General features: G+C 36.4%; 2 protein-coding genes and 1 long non-coding RNA gene across 12 annotated transcripts; 2 read left to right on the top strand and 1 right to left on the bottom strand.

The window, feature by feature from the left end:
- The first annotated feature begins 394 nt into the window (after positions 1 to 394).
- LOC104778947 (putative LRR receptor-like serine/threonine-protein kinase At1g29720) lies at positions 395 to 6,037 on the top strand. 2 transcript variants are annotated; one of them, XM_087496182.1, is made up of 25 exons: positions 395 to 667; positions 777 to 954; positions 1,048 to 1,119; positions 1,213 to 1,284; positions 1,370 to 1,441; positions 1,538 to 1,609; positions 1,705 to 1,776; positions 1,869 to 1,940; positions 2,037 to 2,108; positions 2,215 to 2,283; positions 2,398 to 2,469; positions 2,550 to 2,612; positions 2,706 to 2,774; positions 2,856 to 2,906; positions 2,989 to 3,030; positions 3,112 to 3,155; positions 3,239 to 3,627; positions 3,712 to 3,907; positions 3,999 to 4,019; positions 4,111 to 4,266; positions 4,340 to 4,431; positions 4,519 to 4,729; positions 4,843 to 5,074; positions 5,162 to 5,315; positions 5,412 to 5,882. In XM_087496182.1, the coding sequence occupies exons 1-25, from the start codon at positions 562 to 564 to the stop codon at positions 5,751 to 5,753; spliced, it is 2,991 nt and encodes a 996-aa protein (XP_087352308.1). In that variant the 5' UTR covers positions 395 to 561; the 3' UTR covers positions 5,754 to 5,882. The 2 variants fall into 2 exon arrangements, with proteins under 2 accessions (XP_087352308.1, XP_087352307.1); XM_087496181.1 differs by lacking the exons at positions 395 to 667; positions 777 to 954; positions 1,048 to 1,119; ... (8 more) ...; positions 2,550 to 2,612; positions 2,706 to 2,774 and adding an exon at positions 5,908 to 6,037 and having other exon boundaries at positions 2,839 to 2,906; positions 5,412 to 5,764.
- Positions 5,864 to 13,307, top strand: LOC104757312 (putative LRR receptor-like serine/threonine-protein kinase At1g29720). Of its 9 annotated transcripts, none has more exons than XR_015587263.1 (26): positions 5,906 to 6,044; positions 8,051 to 8,083; positions 8,181 to 8,358; positions 8,452 to 8,523; positions 8,621 to 8,692; positions 8,775 to 8,846; positions 8,943 to 9,014; positions 9,100 to 9,171; positions 9,259 to 9,330; positions 9,425 to 9,496; positions 9,584 to 9,652; positions 9,738 to 9,809; positions 9,889 to 9,951; positions 10,038 to 10,106; positions 10,217 to 10,267; positions 10,350 to 10,391; positions 10,467 to 10,510; positions 10,599 to 10,987; positions 11,080 to 11,275; positions 11,361 to 11,381; positions 11,483 to 11,629; positions 11,732 to 11,823; positions 11,909 to 12,119; positions 12,207 to 12,443; positions 12,523 to 12,676; positions 12,753 to 13,307. XR_015587263.1 is itself a non-coding variant. In XM_087496184.1 (26 exons), exons 4-26 carry the CDS (start codon positions 8,492 to 8,494, stop codon positions 13,110 to 13,112), a joined length of 2,676 nt encoding a protein of 891 aa, XP_087352310.1. In that variant the 5' UTR covers positions 5,906 to 6,044; positions 8,051 to 8,083; positions 8,181 to 8,358; positions 8,452 to 8,491; the 3' UTR covers positions 13,113 to 13,307. The 9 variants fall into 9 exon arrangements, 4 of the variants coding, with proteins under 4 accessions (XP_087352311.1, XP_087352310.1, XP_010478346.1 ...); XM_087496184.1 differs by having other exon boundaries at positions 12,212 to 12,443; XM_087496185.1 differs by lacking the exon at positions 8,051 to 8,083 and having other exon boundaries at positions 5,864 to 6,044; positions 12,212 to 12,443.
- A 503-nt stretch (positions 13,308 to 13,810) lies between these two features.
- LOC147924072 (uncharacterized) lies at positions 13,811 to 16,264 on the bottom strand. The gene is made up of 7 exons (XR_015587810.1): positions 15,402 to 16,264; positions 15,009 to 15,084; positions 14,852 to 14,917; positions 14,613 to 14,678; positions 14,387 to 14,451; positions 14,157 to 14,245; positions 13,811 to 13,984 (listed from the first exon to the last, which is right to left on the bottom strand). It is a non-coding gene; the product is annotated as an uncharacterized LOC147924072 (long non-coding RNA).
- Between the last annotated feature and the right edge of the window lie 1,822 nt (positions 16,265 to 18,086).

Raw genomic sequence — 18,086 nt, 5'->3', positions numbered from 1 at the left:
TCAACCCCTCCAATTTTCATTTGTTGACAAAACTAGCCACGGCCTTTGAATTGGGACTGAAGATCTAGATTTAGAGTTGTTTATGCAAGTTTTTTTTATCTGAAAGTGGTGACAAATATGACTTAAGAGTCATGAGATCTCACTAGTTTTAACTTTTTAAGTAAGTTCTTCAGATAGTTCTAAAAGTAAAATGCAAAGGAAAAGGGTGAGTAAACTTCAAATTAAAAGTTCTCCTCATAATGTAAGTAAACAGAAACAGAGAGGCCTGACCGTAATTAACAAAAGTGATACATTTATCCGGCTTTAACAAGCAACAGACCCCATGTGTAAACTCTTAAATCTTCAGCTTAGTCAAACTCTATTACAAGACACTTCACATCTTTCACAATTTTCTATAGACACGATTATACATGCATATATAACTTTTAATATATAAATGTATAATGAAGAGTTTTAGTTTTCTTCTTTAGTAATTAGTAGTTTAGTGCTATATATGTAGTGTTTTCAAGTCATATATAGATCACTTTCACATAATCTTCCTTGTCTGAAGCTTACAAACTTATGATCATGTCGCAAAGCCGTCATTTTAGCTCTCAACTATTTTTTCTCGCTCTTATCTACTTGGTCTGTAGAATATCTGCTTCTCCTTCTCTTCATCCAGATGAAGGTTTCGTGATTTAAATGCATCATATATATAGTGCCAAAAAAAAAAATGGTTTGTCTTTGTGGATTTGAACTAACTTGATTGTGTTTCTAATGTGTTTTGTTTTTGCCAGTGGAAGCACTTAAGGATATAGCATTGACACTTGGTGTGAAACATTTGAACCTAAGTGAAGATCCATGTCTCACAAAGACTCTAGTAATAACTCAAGAAGTTCTCAAGGAAGGACAAAACAGCACAATCAAATGTGACTGTGGTTTCAACAACAACAACACTTGTCATATCACACACTTGTAAGAAACTAGCCGGTTTTTGTTTTCTGTATACTTCCAGGGGGAATCTATGGTTTTTGGTTATATATATAACTAATGTTGCTTCATGTGCAGTGTCCTTAAAACATTCAGTCTTCCTGGTAGACTTCCACCAGAATTTTTCAAGCTTCGGTATCTTGAATTTATGTAAGGAGGTTTCTTTGTGTTCTGTTTCCTCTGTTTTTCAATGCTGTTGTTGAGGAAACATTATAAACCAAACTTTATTGTTTGTTTGTGCAGTGACTTGTGCCGTAATTATCTTTACGGCTCAATTCCTATGGAATGGGCCTCACTGCCTTACCTAAAATCTATGTAAGTTTTTGCTCTCAATTAGTTTCTTGGTTGTTAAGGAAATAAAAAATGATTTTGAACTTTACCTGAAAATGTTTCACTGTAGCTCTGTTTGCGCAAATCGGTTATCAGGAGATATTCCTAAAGGATTGGGAAATTTCACTAACCTCACTCTCTTGTATGTTTCTCTGTTTCATCTGATGTGATTATATATAAAGTTTCATCCTTCTTGAATTCACAAGTAAGTTGTTTTGTTTGTTTGTATGATTTACAGAGTTCTTGAAGCCAATCAATTCTCTGGAACTATCCCTAAGGAACTAGGGAATCTAGTTAACCTAGAAGGCTTGTAAGCAATAATCTTTTAACCAGAATTTAAATCAGTTTTTCAAGATTCTCAATTAGGATATTCAAATCTTGTTTTTGTTTTGCTGATTATATCAGAGCACTCTCATCTAACCAATTAGTTGGAGGCGTACCCAAGACATTAGCAAGACTAAGAAATCTGACTAATCTGTATGATCAGCTTTCTTTTCTTACTAGATGACCAGTTTATAAATGTGTTCATTGTAATCATTATGTATAACACTTCATATTATTATTTGCAGCCGATTTAGTGATAATCGCCTTAACGGATCCATCCCTGAGTTTATAGGGAACTTATCAAAACTTCAAAGATTGTAAGCCAAGAAATTGTGCACTACACAATTTTATTAGCTTCTTGAAGCATTAGAGTGAGTTTCAATGTTTTCTGACTTGTGCTCATATTTGATCAGAGAACTTTACGCAAGCGGCTTAACCGAACCTATTCCAGTGTCCATTTTCCGTCTAGAGAATTTGATTGACCTGTAAGTATTCATTCATATCTTAATACATCCAAGGGACGATGATTTTTGATTAGAGTAGCATGTTGCTCTTCTTCAGTCTAAACGTTAGCCATTTCTTTCAATGCAGGAGGATCAGCGACACAACTGCAGGATTGGGACAAGTTCCTCTTATAACTAGCAAGAGCCTGAAATTTTTGTATGCAGTGTGTCCATAAATATAAATATGAGAATGGACAAGCTACATGATCCTATTTTTTTTTTTAAGATATGTGTTTAAGACTCGAGATTGGTTATTCTGTTAACTTTTCAGGATTCTAAGAAACATAAACTTAACAGGATCAATCCCAGCCAGTTTCTGGGATCTTCCCAATCTCATGACTCTGTAAGTTTCATGTATATATGTTTATATCATAACGATCTGATACTTTTTTTTACTATGATTCTTTTTCTTTTCCGGGGCAGCGATCTTTCTTTTAATAGACTGACAGGAGAAATACCACCAGATGCATCCGCGCCAAAATATACGTATGTGCCATAGTGTTAAAAGATGAAAGCATATTATAGTAAGAAGTAATAGTTTTGAACTCATCTCCTGGTTGGTATCAACGTCTTTTTCAGATATTTGGCTGGGAATATGTTTTCAGGAAAAGTTGAATCAGGTTCTTTCCTTACTGCAAGCACTAATATGTATGGCCAATACCACCTTCTCTGATACTCATTTATGTCAAAAAGTATTTCAACCTAACATGTTGATAAACATATCTACAGTGATCTTTCTTATAATAACTTCACATGGTCTCCAACCTGCAAAGAGAGGAAGTATGTTCTTTTATTGCTATCTCCCTAAACACATTTTTTAAGAAATATTCAGAAAGATTTTTAGTAACATGTTTTGATGCAGGAATGTAAACACATATGAGAGCTCACGTTCAAGAAACAGTTTGTAAGAACATTTTTTACGAATCTTATCAATCACAGGTCACTGTGTTTAATCAATGCTACTAACTAATTGTTCTTGATACAGAACCAGACTTCTTCCATGTTCAGCCATAAACCAATGCCAAAATTGTAAAGATTTCTTTTAGTTGTCTATTGTTTTGCCAAATATCCATTTCTTGAATATGATCTTGAAAGAAAATATTTTTCTGTAGATAGTAGATCGCTGCATATAAACTGCGGGGGACCTGATGTAACTATCGAAAACTCCCGAGGAAAGTTTCTATATGAGGGTGATAACTATGGACTTACCAGTTCAGCTATGAGCTATCATGGGAAATATTGGGGATTCAGCAATACTGGTGACTTTATGGATGATGCAATAACAGAAGATACATACTCAGTTTCATCAGAGGCTGCAGTCTCAGCAAAATATCCTGAGCTTTACAAGAGTGCTCGGCGTTCTCCTCTGAGTTTGGCTTACTTTGCGTTTTGTTTAGAAAATGGAAGCTACAATGTGAAACTCCATTTTGCTGAGATTCAGTTCTCAGATGAGGAACCATTCGCTAGACTAGCAAAACGGTTTTTTAACATTTATGTTCAGGTACATATAGACTTTTACTGTCGATTCCTTAAGAACCTCTGGAGTTAGCCGATTCTTGAAGTTTGAACTATTTTATATGTTCAGGGGAAGTTGATTTGGGAGGATTTCAGCATCAGGGAAGAGGCTAATGGAACTCACAAGGAAGTTATAAGAGAAGTGAACACGACTGTGACTGATAACACTTTAGAGATACGGTTGTACTGGGCGGGGAAAGGCACAACGATCATTCCCAAAAGAGGCAACTATGGCTCTCTTATCTCTGCAATCTCAGTCTGTCCCAGTGAGTAAAAATTTCTGTAAAATAAACATCTCTGCAATTTCAGTCTATCAGAAACTTCATGCTAATTCTTTTGTTGTTCTTGTTTTATCAGGTTCTGAATCTGAATGTGGTGGTAAGAGAAAGAATTGTCAAGTCTTTGAATCCTCATTTTGAATATGAATCACTCTTTTTTTATTTTTATGTTTCTGTTAAATGTTATTCAGTTCCGGTGCAAATTCAACCAGTCGCAAAACAACACAAACCAAGAAAATATCCTCTCATTCTCGGCATAGCAGCCTTAATACTCTCTCTTGCTTTCTTGATATTGGGAACGCTTTATTGGAGAATATGCGTTAGCAATGGAGATGCAGGAAAAAGAGGTAACATCGGCTATAGGTTTATTGTGAGACTTTTTGGTAAATGAAGAGCTCAAAAGGATTTATCTGATAACAGGTTCCTTCAATCTGAGGCAACTAAAAGTTGCCACTGACAATTTTAATCCCTTAAACAAGATTGGAGAAGGGGGCTTTGGATCTGTTTATAAGGTACAAAAGAGTCTTCATTAGTCTCTAGAAATCAATGTATAACTACTAAAAATAGGTGATGTTAAAGCCAGAAATGTGACAATGCAGGGGCGATTACCGAATGGTACATTGATTGCGGTAAAGAAGCTATCTTCCAAATCATGTCAAGGCAACAGAGAGTTTATAAACGAGATCGGTATAATCACTTGCCTACAGCATCCGAACCTTGTAAAGCTTTATGGATGTTGTGTTGACAAAAACCAGCTCCTTCTTGTCTATGAGTACATGGAGAACAATTGTCTTGCAGATGCATTGTTTGGTAAAGTTCTAGCTTCTTATTAACCACTCTGTAAATGATACTGACCAAACACTTTTATTGCATTCTTCTTCTGTCTTGAAGACTCATTGGTTTCTTCTAACTGTTGAGTACAGGAAGAAGCAGTCTGAAACTAGACTGGCAAACAAGACACAAAATATGCTTGGGAATAGCGAAAGGGCTTGCGTTTCTTCACGAAGATTCAGCGGTTAAGATCATTCACAGAGACATCAAAGGGACAAATGTACTGCTAGACAAGGACCTGAACTCAAAGATATCAGATTTCGGGTTGGCCAGGCTCCATGAAGACGATCAGAGTCACATTACCACCAGAGTTGCAGGAACAATGTCAGTCTTATACTCAAGTCATATACACTTGAATACTACTTATGATGATAAATGTTTCAGTGACAGTTAATGTTGTTATGGTTACAGAGGATATATGGCTCCTGAATATGCAATGAGAGGTCACCTAACAGAGAAGGCAGACGTTTACAGCTTCGGTGTGGTAGCAATGGAGATCATTAGCGGAAAAAGCAACGCAAATTACACTCCGGATAACGAATGTTGCGTTGGCCTTCTCGATTGGGTAACACAACACACTAAACCAATCCTATTCCCCATAAAGAACTCAGCTTTCTCTCAATTGGGTACTCAAAAAAGGTTCTTGATTTTTCAATTTCAGGCGTTTGTACTACAAAAGAAAGGAGCTTTCTCGGAGATTCTTGATCCCAAGCTTGAAGGAGTGTTCGATGTGATGGAGGCAGAGAGAATGATAAAGGTTTCACTTTTATGCTCCAGCAAGTCTCCAACATTAAGGCCAAGCATGTCGGAAGTTGTAAAGATGCTTGAAGGAGAGACTGCGATAGAACAGAGCATCTCAGACCCCGGAGATGAACTGAGGTTTAAGAGATCGTCGTCGGAGATAGGGACTTCAGATTACCTCGTGTCGATAACTTCGTCCTGTGAATCTGCTTACGATTTGTACCCTCTTAGTGCGGAATCCATTGTTTTCTCTAGACCATAGCGTAAACGGAGGTTCGATTAAGATCTCTGTTACGTTTTTTTTTTTCAGTAAATTTCATTGTTTAAAGACTGAAACTTTGGTTTATAAGAAATAATAATAATGACGCTTTTACGTCATGGACCAACAAAACTGTTCAATTGGGTTATGAAATCAGGGTTTGTAAGAACTCGTTCGCGCCGTGGATGTACTCCTAGTCCAGCTACGTCGACGTAATCTACCGGTGGCTCCGACCTGAGCTCGACAATGGCGCCTTCATTGCAGAACTTCTTCCCCAAAAGTGATGACATTGAGGTCTGTGATTATTATTTCCCCCCCCGTTAAATTGCAGATACTAAGCTTTCCGATGATTGGAATGTACAATGACCATTAGCTTTTCTTCTTGTTTGGTAGAGATTGTAACTTTGTAAGCTTAAAGCTGCATTCGCATTATCTATGAACACTGAACACGCACATACAGTAATAGGACAGGATTTGACAGTACAACATAATTAGACCAGAGCTGTAGAATGTCATCAGATTGTGGAGTGGTGGTCACATTTCTCTTATCGATTGGGTCATTTGTTCTTAGGAAACTAAGATCACAGTTATGAAACATGACTCGAGAGACACGATTAGACTTGGTAAAACCGTCTAGTTAGACTCTGTTGTGCAATTCTTGAAATCTTCTGTAACCACTTTTATAGATCTCATAAAGACTCCACAACACTACTCTTCATCTTCCCAATGAGTGTTACCCACCCTTTCCAAAATAGGATGCTGCTTAAGTATCCTCGGGTGAAACACGCGAAAGGTGAAGTAGAGTCGACTCTTTGTTGTGATATGTTTCTAGAAACATTTAGGTTTGGGCTTAGGATTTGTTCACAGAATGCTAATTAAATGTTTTTTTTTGTTAACATCAATGACAACTGAGGTATCAATGCCATGTTATACAACTACTAAGGTGACATCTTTGGTGTCGGTTTACAGTATTTCAGTCCTGCAACTGTTTGCTGACGATCATTGCAAATTGTGGATAATGAATGATAATTATGAAACCTTTAGAGAATAAGACTTATGGAATATTGATTTCTTGTCCTGTGAACGTTTTATTCTTCTTTTGTAAACGTTTCAAGTAAAGTGCTTTTTGGTTAACACCAATTTCAACTGAGGCATCAATGCCATGTTATACAACTACTAAGGTTACATTTTTGGTGTCTGTATACATCGTACTTCCTCTTTTAGTTCTGCATCTGTTTCTCTGTGCACTGTAGAACTTTTTATTGGCTGGGCTGCCTGAGCATATGTTTTTAGATTGTGGTTTAGATGATGACTTGAGAATAACCATTCCCAAACGTGTATAATGAAATTATAATCATGTAAGTCTCTAGAAGAAAATATATTATATAATAGGGACAGATTGTTTTCTTGTCCTGTAAACGTTTTACACCATTGGTCAGATGATTTTCGGTGTACAGGATATTTCCGAATAACAAGTATGTCACTGTATATTTTTTATGGTGTTCTGATCTAACAGTAATATCTCAATTCTTTGATAAGGAGCTAGGGATAGGGAATTTATGCATATGAGAAGGTTTGAGGTATCTTTAGTTATTTGGATCTCTCCCTCAGGCAGTTGCAGAGCTTCCAACATGAGATTTAATAAGATTCATATGGAGTTAACCAATTCTTATACCCACTAGCCTCGCTTTCAGATCCAAAGGAATGTAGAAGTCAACTCTCAAGAAGACTGAATAAATATATGCAACTCGTTGAAGTCTTGTTTCTTGGATACTGAACCATATTTTATTTACTAACAAAACAAGCCAAGATGTAAAAAATTAGAATTGTTAGGCTATATTTTGTTGAAAGTGGTGTTAATAATGCTTTCGGAATCATATAGTCTTAGTAGTTATAGCCTTAGGTGTTCTTCTAGTAGTTCTGCAAGCGAAAGGCTGAAGAGATTTTTCTAATATTTCTGCTCATATTGTAAATAAATCCAGGTAGAGAGGCTGGGTTGCAATTATCCCCTAACTTTGGCAAGTTGCCTAATACAAGCAATGACTAACCCATGTGTTTAGTCTTAACCTCAACTTAGTCAACCTGCATTTCACATTTTCACAATTTTCGATATATGCATATATTTCTCACTATATTTCTGTATGTGCATTCGTAGTTAAGGAGGCTTTCAGTTATATATCTTTGTGGTGTTTCAAGTCACTTGAACCCAATCTTCCATGTCTGAGCTTACAACGTCATGATTATGTCGAAAATTTTCCTTCTCTGCTTTATTCTTACACTTATCTACTTTGTATTTACAGTATCTGCTTCTCCTTCTCTACACCCAGATGAAGGTTTCATAGTTTCAAAGCACTATCTCATATATATGTGTCACGAAGTTGTCCTCTCTTTGTGAACTTGATTGTGTTTCTGGTTTGCTGTCTTCGCCAGTGGAAGCCCTTAAGGATGTCGCAGCAACACTGGGTGTGAAGCACTTGAACCTAAATGAAGATCCATGTCTCACAAAGACTCTGGTAATACCTCAAGGAGTTCTGAATGAAGGACAGAACAGCACAATCAGATGTGACTGTCATTTCGATAACTACAGCACTTGTCATATCACACACTTGTAAGAAACTAACCATTCAAGAAAAGGAAACTAACCGTTCTTCTGCTTATTTCTCTGGGTTTGTGACCCATTTACTATGTACCTCATGTCTAGTGTCCTCAAGAAATTCAGTCTACCAGGTAGACTTCCTCCGATGCTGTACAAGTTTCAGTATCTTGAATCGATGTGAGGATAGTTTTCAGTGTTTCAACTATTTTCAGTTTCTACTGCTATCGTTGACGAATCGTCCTAATGGCTGGAACACTTTTGCTTGTTTTTGTAGTGACTTATACCATAATTACCTTTATGGCTCAATTCCTATGGAATGGTCGTCACTGCCTTACCTCAAATCTATGTAAATCTTTGCTCTCAAGTTTCTTTATTAGTAGGAAAGTAAGAAAAGCTTCTGAAGTTACTTGAAATGTTTCTCTCTGCAGCTCTCTCTGCGCAAACCGCTTATCAGGAGACATTCCCAAAGGATTGGGGAAGTTTATTAACCTCACCCTTTTGTATGTTTTTTACCATTATTTTGTTGATCTTATGATTACATATAAAGTTTTGTCCTTTCTGAAAACTAAATCTAGTGTCCGTTTGTATTATTTCAGAACTCTTGAAGCCAATCAATTTTCTGGAACTATTCCTAAGGAACTTGGGAACCTAGTGAATCTACAAGGATTGTACGTAAGACTGTTTTTAAATCAAACAGATTCCTGAGTGATTTTATCTAATATGATCCATTTGATTTTGTTTTGTTGATTCCAGAGGACTCTCTTCCAACCAACTTGTTGGAGGCCTCCCCAAGACATTAGCAAGACTAAAAAAGCTAACTAATCTGTAAGATCATCTTTCTCTTGTATTTTATCTTAAAATCTTTGAAATGTGTTCATTATGTCTAATTGCTTTTCGTTCTATTGTTTACAGCATCTTAAGTGATAACCGCCTGAACGGATCGATTCCAGAATTTATCGGGAACTTATCCCAACTTCAAAGATTGTGAGTAAAGTAACTTTCTTTTGCATTACACTTAAATAGTATGTAGTTTTACATTTCAATGTTCGTCTGACTTGTGCTAATAACGTTGTATCAGAGAACTCTACGCGAGTGGCCTTAGAGGACCTATTCCAGACTCCATTTTTCATCTGGAGAATTTGATCGACCTGTAATTTACTTTATCCAATAATTTTGTAAGTTGCAGAAGCCTATGCTCTTTTTTGAAACGAAACTGTGGCGTTTTCTTTCTATGCAGGAGGATCAGTGACACGGCTGCAGGATTGGGACATGTTCCTCAGATAGCTAGCAAGAGCCTCACACATTTGTATGTGAAACATCTTTATGTCTCAAGTCCAGATACGATCCTATGGTCAAATACATATGCTTAGACTGATATTGATAATATTCAGGGTTCTGAGAAACTTAAACTTATCAGGACCAATACCAACCAGTCTCTGGGATCTGCCCCGTCTAATGACTCTGTAAGTCTCATGTTATTATCACTACGCATCTTGCTAAACTCTGTCCAATCTCTTATGATGCCTTTCTTTTTCGGGCTAGGGATCTTTCCTTTAATAGGCTGATTGGAGAAATTCCAGCATATGCAACCGCCCCGAGATACACGTAAGTCATAAAGTGTTAAAAAGGATTACCTATGCAATCGAAATGTACAAAAACTGTTGAAATAATCTCCTGGTTTCATTTTTCAGGTATTTGGCTGGAAACATGTTGTCTGGAAAGGTTGAAACAGGAGCTTTTCTTACTGCAAGCACAAATATGTATGACCAATCTTATTTTCTAGCAGTCATATACGTCGAAATATTTCTCGGTACTACACTAATCTCTCCTTTGCTTCTTGGCTCTAATATTCATATCATAATATATGCAGTGATCTGTCTTATAATAACTTCACGTGGTCTCCAATGTGCAAAGAGAGGAAGTATGTTCTTTTGTTGTTATCTTATCACCGCCTTTTGTCTTGTTTAACTTTCTGGATGCTTATAACATAAGTATTCATGCAGAAATATAAACACATATGAGAGCTCACACTCAAAAAACCGTTTGTAAGAACATTTGTCAATCTTATTAATCACTGAATACTTCGTGTACTGTTATTAAACTGTTGCCCTTAATAACAGAACCAGACTTCTGCCATGTTCTGCAATAAAGCAATGCCAAAATTGTAGGTTCTTTTGCTTTTCTATTAATTTTCCAAATACCCATTTTCGAGTGTCTGCATATGAACCATGGAAAATGTTTACTTTCCACAGATAGTAGATCTCTGCATATAAACTGTGGGGGACCTAATGTAACTATCGAAAACTCTAGTGGAAAGTTTCTGTACCAGGGTGATAACTATGGACTTACAGGTTCAGCTATGAACTATCATAGCACAAACTGGGGGTTCAGCAATACTGGTGACTTTATGGATGATGCAATAACCGAAGATAGATACTCAGTTTCATCAGAATCTGTAGTATCAGCTAAATATCCTGAGCTTTATCAGACAGCTCGGCGTTCTCCTTTGAGTTTGGCTTACTTTGCATTTTGCTTTGAAAATGGAAGCTACAACGTGAAACTCCATTTTGCAGAGATTCAGTTCTCAGATGAGGAACCATACGGTAGACTAGCGAAACGAGTTTTCAACATTTACATTCAGGTACATATAGCCTTCTGTCGCAGATTCTTTAAGAATCCCTTTTCAGAGTTTTTAGCTGATTGTTGAAGTTATAAACTTTACTATCTGTCCAGGGGAAGTTAATTTGGGAGGATTTCAACATCAGAGAGGAGGCTAATGGAACTCACAGAGAAGTTGTAAGAGAAATAAACACTACCGTGATAGATAACACTTTAGAGATACGGCTTTACTGGGCAGGGAAAGGCACGATGATCATTCCTCAAAGAGGGTACTATGGCTCTCTTATCTCTGCGATCTCAGTCTGTCCCAGTGAGTTAAAAGTTCTGTGAAAGTAAACATCACATTTCCCTGAGATGTCTTTACCCTAATTGTTTACTTGTTCTTGTTTTATCAGGTTCAGAATCTGAATGCGGTGGTATGAAGAAGAAATCTCAAGTCGTTGAGTCCTTATATATTCCTTCTAAAGCCTGCATATGGGTTAATCTTTTCTCTTTGTTTTCTTCTGTCCACCTTCAGTTCCGTTGCAGATTCTTCCAGTAAGAAAAAATCATAAACCAACAAAATATCCTCTCATTCTTGGCTTAGCAGTCTCTCTTGCTTTCTTGCTCCTCGGCTTATTATGTTGGATAAAGTGTGTTAGCAATGCAAATGCAGCAGAACGAGGTACTGATTCACTTGAATCCGCTACTTAACAACTATGTAAAGTTCTGTTACCGGATATTTATTGCTTAAATAAAGAGCTTAAAGGAGCTAATCTAATAACAGGTTCCTTCAGTTTGAGGCAACTAAAAGTTGCAACTAACAATTTTAATCCCTTGAACAAGCTTGGAGAAGGCGGCTTTGGATCTGTTTATAAGGTACAAAAAAGTCTTCAAGCTTTAGAAATCAATGTTAGTATTCTTAAAAACAGGTGACGTTAAAGCCAAAAGTTTTACAATGCAGGGACGATTACCAGATGGAACAATGATTGCGGTAAAGAAGCTATCTTCCAAATCACATCAAGGTAACAAAGAGTTTGTAACCGAGATCGGTATGATCGCTTGCCTGCAGCACCCGAATCTTGGGAAGCTTTATGGATGCTGTGTTGAGAAGAACCAGCTGCTTCTTGTCTATGAGTACTTGGAGAACAATTGTCTTTCTGATGCATTATTTGGTAAATTGTCTGATAGATGAGTGAACCAAATCCTTTGACTGCATTCTCTTCTTTCTTGAGATTGATTGTTTGCTTGTTAACTGCCAGAGCAGGAAGAAGCAGTCTGAAACTAGAATGGAGAACAAGACACAAAATATGCTTAGGAATCGCGAGAGGGATTGCTTTCCTTCATGAAGATTCGGCAGTTAAGATCATTCACCGAGACATTAAAGGGACAAATGTTCTGCTTGACAAGGATCTGAACTCAAAGATCTCAGATTTCGGGTTGGCCAGGCTCCATGAAGACGATCAGAGTCACATTACCACCAGAGTTGCTGGAACAATGTCAGTCTTACAGTCAGTCATATACACTTGAATCCTACTTATGATGATAATGTAACAGTTACTGTTGTTATGGTTGCAGAGGATACATGGCTCCTGAATATGCAATGAGAGGTCACCTAACAGAAAAGGCAGACGTTTACAGCTTTGGTGTGGTGGCAATGGAGATTGTTAGCGGAAAGAACAACACAAAATACATGCCAGATGACGAATGCTGTGTTGGCCTTCTCGACTGGGTACTGATTCAGTCCTTTTCTCCACAAGAACTCTGCTTTCTCTCAAATATAAAGTTTTCTATATTTTCAATTTCAGGCATTTATGCTGCAAAAGAAAGGGGATTTCACAGAGATTCTGGATCCGAGGCTGGAAGGAAAGTTCGACGTGATGGAGGCAGAGAGAATGATAAAAGTTTCACTTTTATGCTCAAACAAGTCTCCGACTATAAGGCCAAGCATGTCAGAAGTTGTAAAGATGCTTGAAGGGGAGACTGATATAGAGCAGATCATATCAGACCCTGGAGTGTATGGTGATGACTTGCGCTTCAATCCATCATCATCTTTGCCTTCGGATGGTATCATGTCGATTCCGTCATCCTCTGAATCTGCTTATGATCTCATACAGATCAAGGATCTGTACCCACTCAGTTCCGAGTCCATTGTCTTTACTAGGTAGAGAGTGAAAAAAAAAGAAAAAAACAACAACCAATAATACAATATATTTTCTTCTTTCGTAGGCTGACACGTTTACTTAGATTGACTTATCTATTTTTTTATTTTTTTTTGTCATTTTAAAAACTTCAAACTAATGTATATGTAAAAACTCGTGTATGTGTTTCAGATTCTAAAAACGGATACAAGTTTCTAAAAACTTTGGATAAGTAAACCTAAGTATACAATTCTATACTAGAACAAAATGATATTTCGTTGTGTCATCTATAACTAGCTGGAGTCTCGTGCAACGCATTTGTTTCACGGATTTTTTTTTTTTTTTTTTTTTTTTTTAACATTGATATATTTATAAAGTAAATGGTTTGTTTAGTTTGTAATTAATTATTAATTATGTGTTTATTTTATTTGAGAATGGACTTATTTCTTTTTCCTTTGTTTATTTTTTTTTGGCTAATTTAGAATTGAGATTTTGACCAGAAATGCCATTTTCCTCAAAAAAAACTTTTCACAAATGCCATTTTGCTTATTCCTTCTTAAAAATGCTATTTTCTCACATAAGAGGGAGATGTAAGAAGACTAAATTAACCCTTTGACTTAAAGAAATGAGAAAAATAAAATAAAAATTATTGACTTTGGGCATGTGGTTTGAAATAAACAAAAATGGTGATGATGTGATTGTTTTGTACGTATGCCAAAGGGAAATTAATGCAGAATTTTTTTCTCTTTAATTAAGCTATATTAGAGTAATTGTCATTGTTCAACATTAAACGTAAACACATCTGGGAAAAAAAAGAAATGAAGTCGTGGAGTTCTCTGGCGCAGTAACATTGTTGACCTCCAGAGTTGACCAATGTCACGCTGAATGTCTTCGGATCTCTGTGATGGACAACAAAAATGTTAGTTTGATGGACTTATTGTTTGAAAATAAAAATTGGTCCATATGGAACTTAATAGACAACATGGCTAGATAGACAAAAAGTAAGCGTATGTTCCATAAATAAAAATGCAGTGGACTAAACAATGATAAAACTAGTCCATAGAGAAGTACCTTGTTTGTTGTCCTCCACTAGTTCACCAATGTCAGGCTGAACAGATTCAGACATGTGCGGTGGACAACACACATGTGAGTTCGATGGACTTAAAGTTTTAAAACAAAAATGGTCTATCAGGAACTTAATAGACAACATGGTCAGATAGACAAGAAATAAACCTATTGCGGTGTAGAAATGGATATACAGTGGACTTAACCATGATCAAAACTAGTCCATAGAGACATACCTTCTTTGTGCAGTAACATGTTGTCCTCGGCGAGTTCACCAGTGTCAGGTTGAATGTCTTCAAACCTGTGCGATGGACAAAACATATGTGAGTTTGATGGACTTATAGTTTTAAAACAAAAATTGGAACTTAATAGACTAAATAGATGGATAGACAAAAAGTAAGCGTACGATGGACCAGAAATGTAGTGGACTAAACAAAGATAAACTTGTTTGTAAAGACATACCTTCTTTGTGCAATAACATTGCTGTCCTCCGGGACTTCACCAATGTCAGTCAGAACATCTTTAGACCTGTGGGATAGACAACAAAATGTTAGTGTGATGGACTTAATGTTTTAAACTAAAAATTGGTCCATCAGGAATTTAATAGACAAAAGTGTTGGATAGACAAAAAGTAAGCATACTCTTGTCCACAAATAAAAATACAATTGACCAAAAAGATAAAAATAGGTCCATAGAGATACCTTCTTTGGTCAGTCATATTGTTTTCCTCCGGGAGTTCATCAATGTCAAATTAGGCGTTTTCAGAGCTATACAATGGACAACAACCATGTTAGTAGAAAGTGCCATGATGGACAAAAAAAGTAAGCTTAGTTCCATTGTGAAAGCATCAAGACTTACCTAGTTGGGGTATGGGCAAGTCTGTCATCCTCTAATCTCAGACTTAGGGGTTAGGGAGGGGAGGGGGTTAGGATATCTACAGATTATACAAAACGAAATACATGTTAGAGAACCTATCCCAAATAGGTTTATCAGAATTTGATCCGTCAACTAAAAATTGTATGGTCCAACTTGTTCACTAAGCAGATCTTGTCACTAAAAACACCAATGACAAAATATTGTAAGGAACAAAATTATGTTAGGACAAATACATGTTTGGCCGTTGAATCTGTTCTACCGGAAGCACAACAAGTTTGCTATAGGATAAGTAAATCAAAGGACAATTTTTGTCCGTCAGCGAAAGTATATCTAGTCCAGTAAATAGGTCTAAGGACAAGTTTTTGGTGGAAAAACCTGGTTGGGTGTTGGATTTGGTCCTTCGGAGATTCAGCATGTGTGTGTTTGGGGTCGCAAAATACCAAAATCAGAAAACCTAAAATAGCAAAATAGTTGTCTATCATACCAAGCCTCGACTCTGGAAGTAGACAACATGCGTTGGTCGTCTGGCGGAGGTAGGCAGATCAGAAGAAGGATATGGAAGGGAAGAAGAATTATGTGACTTAAGTATTTATGAATAGAAGGTTGATGGTCCATTACATGCAGCCGGCGGAACGAAAGAGATGGAGGTTCGTCGCCGGAGTGTAGAGAGCGATTGAGATGGAAGAACATGATCTTGTGTTGGAGGAAGATGAGTAGTCTGCGATCGAATCTAGGTTTGTGTGTTTTCGTTTAACGATGGGGGATTTAATTATTTATCTGTTTTATCTCAACTCTCCATAAAAGAAATTAATTAGATTTAGGGGGTGTTATTGGATTGTGGTTTTTAAAGGAGTTTGATGTATTTAAGAATCAGGTGTTATTCAATTGGGTATTTTTAAAAATCCATTAAAATCTAGTGTTATTCAATATCTACTGGATTTTGTGTGATTTTGGATTTCAACGTACTTTGCTTCTAAAATATGAACAAACACAATACCACACTTTTCTCAATCATTTCATTTTCTTCTCCTCTCTTTAGATGGATCTCTAGCCTTTGACATATTATTGTTTGATTTTTTTTTCTCAATCCTTTTATATAATCATACTTATTCATCATATATGTATTATTTTTGAGAATTTTTTTTTGTGTTCTTTAACTTTTTTTTCTGGGTTCATAATCTATAACTTTTTTTTTTGGTTTATGATATAATCACACTTTTTTTTTTCTGGGTTCAATCTCTGTTTCTTCCTCCTCAAACCCTTTGTATATAATCACACTTATTCATCAGATCTGTGTTTTTTTTGTATTCTTTAATTTTTTTTTCTGGGTTCATGACATCTGGGTTCTTTAATTACACCAAAAATATGGATTGAAAACAAATACAGTTTAATTCAAGTTTTCTATGACATGTGTAAAAGTCTGGGTGTTATTAATTTAATATAACTTTAGTGTATAACACAGTTTATGGATATATATATATTTTTTTCTAACAATAACTTTTTAAAAAATCCATAACAATCACCAAAAATACATTATCAATGACTTTCAAATCCACCTTATATGCATTATAAAGTCCACACAAATGCATTAGACTTTTAAATCCACTAATGTCCTGGATTAATTAAAATCTATTAAAATCCTCAATCCAATAACACCCCCTTAGATTACAAAATAAAGAGGGTATAAGGATCATTTAAATAGAGGGTTGTAGCAGGCGGGACAAGGGTTTCTAATAAGTGGCATAATAGAAAAAGTTTGGTATTGTGTATGGCATAAATGATAATTTTCTTTTTGGAATTTGTTTATTTTTATTTAATTATGTTTAGTTATAAATATCTAAATATTTCCTCACAACTTTTTGGAATGAATGATCCTAGAAGTAAGAACCCAATACAATAATTAATAAATTGTATTATTATTCATCTTTGTTTTATTGAATTAAAAAATATATTAAAGCATATATAGAATATCTCTATTATACTTTTAGAACATGTTGTTTTGTGATATAAAATCGTATTACAATAGATTCATGGTGAAATTTGTGATTGTAAGATAGTGTTAATATTTTCATGTCCTTGTAGATCTCTAAGATATATTGAGCATTCATTGTCTTTTAACCACTTCTACATCAAGTTTTCTTGTAGCATTTGGATTGTGATCTTTGATTTCCAAAAAAACATTAAGTAGTTTAGGGTTGTCCTCTCCAAATGATAGAATATATACTTGTATACATCTGTTAAATTGTTGATTAAACATACCAAAGATTGTTTCGTCGATGTCATAAAAAGTAAGATAGAAGTCGATGTGTATCTTTTGGTTATAGTATGTGTAATGCCGTATATGTTTAATTTGGTTGGTTTAAGAGGAGTTGTTAATTAAACCAAGCTCAATTGTATATGTGATCATATGGTTTAATTGAGTTTTGTTTATTAAACCAAAACTAAACCAAAAGCCCTAAGTTTCTCTTTTAAAAAGAGAGGGACGAGCTTGTTGGCCGTCACGTACGAGGGGGAGAGAGCGAAGCTGTTGTTAATGACGTGAGAGCGAGAGGAGGGGGAGGAAACCCTAGTGGACGTCGAAAGAGAAAGAGATGGAGGTTGGGAGAGTGAGATGTGGTCAACATGTTGTTGTGGTTCCGTGTAGAGTTGCGGTGTCGTTGTTGTGTGTACGTGTGCGACTTCGGATCTGGGACAAGGAGAGAGAGCAGACCGGAGCAGGGAAACCTGGGTTATAGCCGTCGCATATACTAATGGGGAAAGAGGCGGAGTTGAGGCTCGGTGGTGGCGTGGAAGGAAAAGAGAAGCGGAGCTTCGGTGGTGGCGTGTGAGGAAGAGAGAGAGAACGTGAGTTAAGATGTGTTCATGTTGTCTTCCGACGCATGAGGAAGAGAAGCAACCAGAGTCTTAGAGCCAGCGTGCTTGTGCTGTTATCAGGAAAGAGAGAGATGGTGAGAGAAGAGAAAGCCGTGAGGAGAGAGAGAACGGGTCGTGGGGAGGAGAGAGAGAACGAGAAGCAACGGCGGCGGGGAAGCCTCTCGTGGGTCTGATTAGTCATGTCAT

Source organism: Camelina sativa, chromosome 17 (assembly GCF_030686135.1).
Source record: "Camelina sativa cultivar CO46 ecotype springtype chromosome 17, ASM3068613v1".
Lineage (NCBI taxonomy): Eukaryota > Viridiplantae > Streptophyta > Magnoliopsida > Brassicales > Brassicaceae > Camelina > Camelina sativa.
This window is presented reverse-complemented; position numbering and strand designations above follow the sequence as displayed.